The sequence below is a fragment of the Leptonotus elevatus genome, chromosome 14, assembly GCF_054856555.1.
Source record: "Leptonotus elevatus isolate MCC_2025b chromosome 14, RoL_Lele_1.0, whole genome shotgun sequence".
NCBI lineage: Eukaryota > Metazoa > Chordata > Actinopteri > Syngnathiformes > Syngnathidae > Leptonotus > Leptonotus elevatus.
Genome location: NC_141252.1, coordinates 1,957,482 through 1,966,445, shown reverse-complemented (window position 1 = coordinate 1,966,445; position 8,964 = coordinate 1,957,482). Strand labels below are relative to the sequence as shown.

Sequence of the window (8,964 nt, the reverse complement as noted above, 5' to 3'; positions counted from 1 at the left end):
TTGTCGGGATGTAACAATCAGTATTGCGTGCAGTTTTACGCACCTCATAATTGGTCGCAATGTGAGACGTGACAACTAACAAGTATGTAAAGTACTTCTAAAATATTGCTGTTGATTATTTGCCTGAAAAATTATAATTTATCTAATAATAACAATAATAATAATTTCTTATGAATAAATATATTATAATCATAATGTATTGAGAAGTTAAAGAGTTTTTAAAATAAAATAACAATAATATAATAATCATGACAATAACACTTAAATAAAATACGATATTTTAACTTTTTTTTGTTGTCCTTTTAAAAAATCATAAATATGAAAAAAAAGATTAGAAATTAAGTTAAATTAAAAATACATGTTTAAAAAAATGTATTTATATATTTATAAGCTATAAGCTATGTATTCACACTTGAGGACTCGCTGATTCAGACTATCGATATATTATTAATTAATAATTATTATTTTTGATATATAAAATTGCATTTAACACAATGATCCTTCTGATAAAGGATTATTCACCAACGTGCCAAATGGCCGCAGTCTATCGCCAACTACAGGCGAGGAGGATGTAATCAATGTTAGATTTGTTTTGCCTTAGGTATTGGTGGCTGGTATCGGCCTTAAAGCTGCTCTATGGAGGAATTTACCCCAAAATATCTTTACAATAGTCTGTTTATTTGACCATTTATGACTCAAACATTTTCTGATTTGGCCAATAATTTTCAGACTGGATTTGGGTTTGAATTTCCCACCCTCTGTCTGCGGATGTGACGAAGGGAGTGTGCAGTTCCATTTTCGGCTACAGGTGGAAGTAGTGATTCCAAATTCAATTTTATGCATTCAGCAATCAAAGTGCAACGGACAAGCTGACTGATTGGATGCCCAGGGAATTACATAGCGTAAAAATGTATAAAACGGCTACACTTAAATTACCCTAACCCTCTGGTACATATAATAAGTATGCCCCCCCCCCCCCCCTCAATAAAAATGAAGTATCATCCTGTTCCAAGTAAGTGCGGATGGGCACTGACGGCATGAATGACAATGTGTTCATGGTGAAATTCCTTCCACACTTCCTGGACGGTGACAAGGGGACTGAAGCGGGAACGGCAGGCGGGAACAAGAGAGTCCCTTCTGGAGAGCGTGTCAGCCAAAGGTCGCAGTGTATGGAGGCCCCTCGCAGTGCCCGGAACATCACGTGACTCACGAGATACGAGCCAGCATTAACTTGTTAGTCAAACATTAGTCACACGTTCGTCTGCCCCGCTCAGGTGTTATCACAAAGCGAGTCGTGAAGGATTATTTCATCATCCGATTGTGAAGAGAAGCCAACACATTCCCAAAAGCTACTCCTGAGCTGTGCCCGAAAGAGGCCCACCCACAACATTTTTTGGTTGTTTTCGTTCCCTGGAAATGTATCTTGACTGGGAGCCCGGGAAGTGTAGTGTGTGTGACCTGGATGGTCCACAATGGATTTACTAGGATTGTGCTTTGTGATCATTTTCGGGAAAATCTCCATAATGTCTCCTGGCTTCTGGAATAAATTGACACAAGAAACTGGCTGCGTAATGATGGCCAAATTTAGACCCAAAAATGTGGAAGGCTGATTGTTGAAAAAAAAAAATATCGTCAATCATCTATGGTTTCCTGCACATGATTATTTTTTTTTAATATAGAACAATAAAAAATTCAAGATATACTGTATGCTGGCTTATCACATGAATTTCTGCTTTTTATATATATATATTTATTTATATATATATATATATATATATATATATTTATTTATATATATATATATATATATATATTTATATATATATATATTTATATATATATATATATATATATATTTATATATATTTATATTTATATATATTAGGGTTGTCAGGCGATTACATTTTTCAATCGTAATTAATCGCCTGACTTCAACAGTTAACTCACGATTAATCACAAATTTCATCTGTTCTAAATGAACAATAAAATGTAAAATAGAAGTTTGTATACTCTTGTTAAATAAAAGTGGAAACAAATTAAACTAATAGAAATATATTTTAGTCATTGATACAGTAATTTCATAATAATTGTGGGATATTGATTTGTGTTGGGGTCATTTTTCTGCCACTAGATGGCATAATTGCATTTGTAAGACATTGGTGACAGGTACCAGTGCATTTTTCTTTTCATATTAAGAGCTATCTAATCTTTAACATTAAATAAATTGTGAAATTCTGCACATTTTTTTATATTGTAAAATGCAGCTTGACCTCAGTCCATATTATTATCAAACTTATTATTGCTAAATTTTGACGTGGGCATGTCTGCGGCTTTGCGACTGGAATTCCCCCAGTATAGGCTTTCCAAGTAGGACAAGATATACTTATACCTATTACAGCCATAAAAGATGAAATCACCCTCCTGCAAAATGTCAAAAATTGAATTAACCCACCCTAGTCGTCCGTCTGGCTTCATTTAAGGTTGACTTTGTTGTTTTGATGGGTGGGCATTCCAAAAACCCACCATTTTGCATACAAAAATTGTAAGAAAGAATACATTTTTTTCATAACGTGTTTTCTTTTTAATGCTTGAAATCCTCACCAAGCGTGAATGTGGAGAGATTTGCCGACACCTCTTGGCGATGGTCCGAATGTTCACCGCATGTCTGCGCATTCGTCACACTCCCAAGTTCAGCCACGCCGCACGCCCGAGTGCAAAAGCACACATCAGCGACCAGCTCACACGTCAGCTGTCAGTCATCACGTGATGCAAATCTGCTCGACTGAACGGTCTCCATCACAAAACCTTTAGTAACTGTACTGTCAAGGTCACATTTCAACTTTCTTGCCTGTTGTTGTTAAAAAAAAAAAAAACTAAAAGGGACATATCTGTTCCTAAAATAAATGAGGAAAAATAGCAAACTTTAATATTACACTTTATAAAACCAGAATGCCAACATAAATACATTTTAAACTACTCACGGGGGATCCGTGTTGGCCCAACAAATAGCAAAAATGCATGTCAAATTTTTAATCACTATAAATGTATTGAAGAAAACAAAAAGTACCAAAAAAAATTGGGAAATGCCAGTAATCGGTTCTTGCGAGTTTATATCCCGTAAATTTGTGACTCATTTTTACTCGCAAATTTGCCGCTTTATAAGGTCACAAATCTGGAAGTTTATTTTTCATAAATTTGTGCGTTTTTTTCTCGCCGTAAAATGAACCCAGAGCGATTGCTCTCTGTTTTAAAAAGCATTACAGGAGATGACATTCAGTAAATGTCAACAAAAACTCGTCTGTGGTGAAATACAGAATTTTTCGGTGTGTTGTTGTTCTTCTTTCAAATGTACAGTTTCCAACTAGGCGTGCCGCCATCTTGTGGTTGTGAGTGAAATTTCAGTTAAACCAAATATACTGGAGATTTAGACCAAAATTAATTCAGTTAATAATAAATAAATAAATAAATAAAGAGAGGACAGTAGACCTCATTTATTATTCAAAAACAAAACATTATGAACTAACTTTCTGATCTTTATTAACTTTTATCTCATATTAACTTGATTGTCAAAAAATAACGTTAAATCTGACTTAATTCTCATGTAACGTCCTCATTTTTAAAAATAATACATGAATAAACTGACTTAGGCTAATGCAAATGAACGAAGACCATAGATAGAGAAAAATATGATCTTATTCTTGGAACATTTGGGACTATTTAGTGGTAATAGCCTCATTTGACGTTCCACTGTATTGACATTGATTGCGTGTTTACAGGCTGGCCAAGCGAAGCAATTGAATGTCTTGCGTATTGTTTATAAATTATGAATGTTCCCTTTGTTTCAGCGGGAGACTCGGGGAGCCAGCGGGAACGTGACAAAAAGGACGGGTGACAGACAGAAGGACGGACGGACGGTCGGACGGACGGGGTTCAGGGGTTGCGACCAAGGGGCCAATCAAGCGAGGGATGGTTTGCTTTCCTGGCAGATGGCCGCGAGGCCTCCGCTGAGCTCAGCTTGATTGGAAGGAAGAGTTTGTTTGAAGAGAACATCGGTGCCTTGTTACATTGCCACAAGCCATGGCCGCCACTCTGTGTGTGCGTGCGTGTGTGCGTGTGTGTTGATCTGCCAAAAGCAGAGAATGAGAGGAAGAGGAGGACCGAGTGATTTGAGGAGCCCCCTCACTCACATATTTTCTAAAGCCAGGATAGCAAACGCTGGCATTCGCCTCAATAATGCATGACAGATGTACGTCAACATTCGCTCTCTCTCTCTCTCTCTCTCTCTCTCTAATCCATTCACTCTCTCGCTCTCATTTACTCACTCACTCACTCTTTCACCCACTCTCTCACTCGCTCTCTTTCTTTCTCTCGCTCTCTCTCAGTCACTTACTCACTCACACTCACTCACTCACTCACTCACTCACTAACTCACTCACTCTTTCACCCACTTTCTCTCTCTCACTCACTCACACGCTCTCTCTCACTCTCTCTCTCACTCACTCATTCACTCACTCACTCTCTCGCTCTCATTTACTCACTCACTCTTTCACCCTCTCTCTCTCTCACACTCACTTACTCATTCAATCTCTCTCTCTCTCTCTCTCTTTCTCTGTCATTTACTCACTCACTCACTCTTTCACCCACTCTCTCTCTCATTCACTCACTCACTCTCTCGCTCTCATATACTCACTCACTCTCTCTCTCTCTTATTTACTCACTAACTCACTCTTTCACCCACTCTCTCACTCTATCTCTTTCTTTCTCTCGCTCTCTCTCACATTCACTCACTCTTTCACCCACTCTCTCTCACACTCTCTCTCAGTCTTTCACTCACTCACTAACTCTCTCACTCTTACTCACTGACTTACTCACTCTCTCTTTGTTATTCACTCACTCACCCACTCACTCACTCACTCACTCACTCTCTCACTCTCATTTACTCACTCACTCACTCTTTCACACACTCTCTCACTCTATCTCTTTCTTTCTCTCGCTCTCTCAATCAGTCACTCACTCTCTCACATTCACTCACTCTTTCACCCACTCTCTCTCCGTCACTCACACTCTCTCTCTCTCTCTCAGTCTTTCACTCACTCACTAACTCTCTCACTCTTACTCACTGACTTACTCACTCTCTCTCTGTTATTCACCCACTCACCCACTCACTCACTCACTCTCTCGCTCTCATTTACTCACTCACCCACTTTCTCACTCTTTCACCCACTCTCTCACTCTATCTCTTTCTTTCTCTCGCTCTCTCAATCAGTCACTCACTCTCTCTCACATTCACTCACTCTTTCACCCACTCTCTCTCACTCACTCTCACACTCTCTCTCAGTCTTTCACTCACTCACTAACTCTCTCACTCTCACTCACTGACTTACTCACTCTCTCTTTGTTATTCACTCACTCACTCACCCACTCACTCACTCACTCACTCACTCACTCTCTCGCTCTCATTTACTCACTCACTCACTCTTTCACACACTCTCTCACTCTATCTCTTTCTTTCTCTCGCTCTCTCAATCGGTCACTCACTCTCTCTCACATTCACTCACTCTTTCACCCACTCTCTCTCCATCACTCTCACACTCTCTCTCTCTCAGTCTTTCACTCACTCACTAACTCTCTCACTCTTACTCACTGACTTACTCACTCTCTCTCTGTTATTCACCCACTCACCCACTCACTCACTCACTCACTCTCTCGCTCTCATTTACTCACTCACCCACTCTCTCACTCTTTCACCCACTCTCTCACTCTATCTCTTTCTTTCTCTTGCTCTCTCAATCAGTCACTCACTCTCTCTCACATTCACTCACTCTTTCACCCACTCTCTCTCTCAGTCTTTCACTCACTCACTAACTCTCTCACTCTTACTCACTGACTTACTCACTCTCTCTCTGTTATTCACTCACTCACCCACTCACTCACTCACTCACTCACTGGTATTGGTACTCACCCATGTGTGATTTAATTACCCTTCAAACCTTTGGCATACTTCGAGTCTACCTATTATGTTAATTTTCAAATTATTTATTTTTGAAAGAAAATACAAATTTTCTGACCCCTTCCTTATTCATATTAAATATAATACTATTTTGAGGGAAAAGATAAACACAGCCTAGTTAAAAGAAGAAGAAAAAAATCCGCCCCAAATTGCTTGAATAAAAAAAGAAAACATTGATTAAAACTAGGCAACATTTTCTTTTAAATACACATACGTATTCAACCAAAGGAATATTTCAAGCTTTGCTTAGCGTTGCGTCAAAGCCTGCAACACAAGACGAGCCTAAGTTGAGTTTAAATGTTTAATAGCGTGTGCACTGAGATGTTGTTAGTTACACCACACAACACAAAAATGCAAAATCGGAACCCGAAGGCTACGCAGGGCGTGATCGTTGTTTTCACGATTTCAAACGTGATTCGTGGCACTGTTGCGCATTCTTTAAAAAGTCAAAACATTGACTTTGAGGTGGACAATAGCTTAGGTTACGTCATACCTATACTGGTGAATAATTCAGCGCGCGCTCGGCGGAGGCTATAAAAGGAAAGCAGGTGTCCCGAAGAAGAAGAAGAAGACGTGGTCAGAAAATGGAGGAGGTGGCGAAGAGACGGCCCCCGATTTCCGCTAAAGAGAGAGGTCAGTACATAATAAAGATACGGATGACTCGACATCAATTTAGCTTCGCGTTTCTGTATGCTAGCAGTATTTCTCACAGTTATATGTTCTTTATCCTCTGCCTAGAACGACTAATATTAATGCCGTACTGACCTGAGAGCGCAGCTGAACGAGCAATATATCCATGTGATTGTATTATACCTCCCCAGGTGGTCATTTGACCTTCTCTGAACTTGTTGCTAACAAGTAGCTAATGTAGCTAACGGAGGGCATCGCTAACGCTTTGCGAGTCGTATACGCGCGCGCGCGTGTGCGTGCGTTATCGTACCTTTAAATGATCATCATCCCGATCAGGACCGGGCCCAGGATGCTACGCTCTGCCGCCAACAGTGGGCTACGTCAACCACGATGTCACCAAGTCCAGTGGCCCCGCGTACTCCTTCCGCACCCGCATGAGCAGCACCAGTAAGTTCCGAGAAAACCAACAAAGCCGTGTGTGTGGTGAATTGTAGGCTGTGTATTTAATTAAAAGAAAACGGATTTTCTTTAGGAGTCCGCTTAGCTTAATGCTAGCAAACAAACTGCATGAGATCAATCTTCCCTGAAAACAAGCTAATTTCACTGTAGTAAAAATGCTTATTGTTATTTTTTTAATCCTTGTGGGTGTTTTTTGATGTCACTACATGATATGTGTTTTTTTTTTTTAAGTGTTACGTGACAGAACATTTCAAAGATGTCAAGTCATGCTAAGTTTTGTACGAGATCCGCGCGAGTGCATTGTTTGTGTGGCACTGTTGAACTGTCAACCAAGATGGCCGAAGATTGACGAGCGCTTAATTTGGTGAGATTTCATTTTCATATTTGATTTTCAGCAAAACTGTAGCGTTGCATTTTAAATTGTGAAACTACGGCTACCCTAACAAAGCTCATGTTAATGTTATCATCCGAAAAGCATTACATCCGCGAAAGACGCCGAGTCATGTTTAACATTATGCACATTTTCAAAAACTTTTGAACCTTTAATAGGCTCTGAAAAAGGATCCAGAACACGACGTGCACGTCCCAAAAGAACATTTCATTCATTTTCACGAAGTTTAATTCCCATTTCAATTTATAGTGATCTCTGTGGACTCCAGCCCAGGACCAAGATACCACGTCGGCGCCAATATGACGCGCTTTGGCCGAATGGACACGCCCTCTTACTCCATGTTGGGCCCAGGGAAGCGCATTGGTAGCAAAGGTAAATGTAGGAAAATGTCAAAAATTTGTAACCAATTCAATAAGCTACACTTTTTTTTTTTTTTTGGGGGGGGGGGGTCGTAGGTGACAAGTTCCAGACTCCGGGACCGGGGGCTTACAGCCCAGAGAAGGCTCCGCCTCTTTACGCTCAGCGCAGAACGCCAGCCTACACGATCGGAACCCGCACACGCTATCGCTCTGTGGATGCAGTACCAGCACCCAACAGGTGAGGGCGCTTAGTCATAGCTAACATTAGTAGACCGGACGAGTTAAGCTAAATGATCATAAATGTGAGTTATTCCAAATATTGCTCTTTAAAAAGCGTTATTTTAAAACTATGAAATGATACAATTATTTTCTATGTTTAATATTTTTTATGTATTCCCGACATTTGATATATTTATGACTTTAACAGCTACATGCTCCCCAAGCTGTTGGGCAATCAGGTGCCCAACAAGCCGTCCGGCGTCAGTTACAGCATGTCGGCCCGCCGGAAGGTGGGCGGCCCCTCCATGGACCTTGCCCAGAGCCCCGGGCCCAGCAGGTACAACAGCACCGATCCGGATGTCTACCTCCAACGCCAGCCCTCCTTCTCCATGCAGAGCCGGACCAAAAGGCCCACCTACCCCTCGGCCACCCCGGGCCCAGGTGCCTATCGCCCGGAGCGTTCCGGGGTGCACCTTCACAGGGCCCCGTCCTTCACCATGGGGATCCGTCACTCAGAGTTTGTCACGCCGCTTGTGCTGGACTTTTCCCACTGACCAGCCAGTGTCTTACAGCATCATTACATGACAAAAGTATTTGGCTATCACGAGCTTGGTTGCGGTATTGTGACCCGTTTTTGGGCTTTTTGATGGTTCTGACCAAGTCATTTCAAAATAAATACTGCCCACGGGTTCAGACGTGATTTTGAAAATCTAAAACTGTTACATTGATTTATTGTTAAATAAAAATGTTTTTGTTTGAAAATACTTAAAAAAAAAAAGTTGCTCAATAAGCACCAACATTTTTTTCCCCATTTTTCTTTTTTTTTGTTTTGTTGAGAGAAAAAAACGTTTTTTAATAAGGTGTTTTTTTGTTGTAAAAACTTTTTTTCTGGCAAC

General features: G+C 40.5%; 1 protein-coding gene across 1 annotated transcript; it reads left to right on the top strand.

Moving 5' to 3' along the window:
* The first annotated feature begins 3,868 nt into the window (after positions 1-3,868).
* Positions 3,869-8,830, top strand: odf3l2a (outer dense fiber of sperm tails 3-like 2a). The gene is made up of 5 exons (XM_086094885.1): positions 3,869-6,643; positions 6,977-7,087; positions 7,740-7,862; positions 7,946-8,087; positions 8,277-8,830. Exons 1-5 carry the CDS (start codon positions 6,595-6,597, stop codon positions 8,620-8,622), a joined length of 771 nt encoding a protein of 256 aa, XP_085951011.1. The 5' UTR covers positions 3,869-6,594; the 3' UTR covers positions 8,623-8,830.
* The last annotated feature ends 134 nt before the right edge of the window (positions 8,831-8,964 follow it).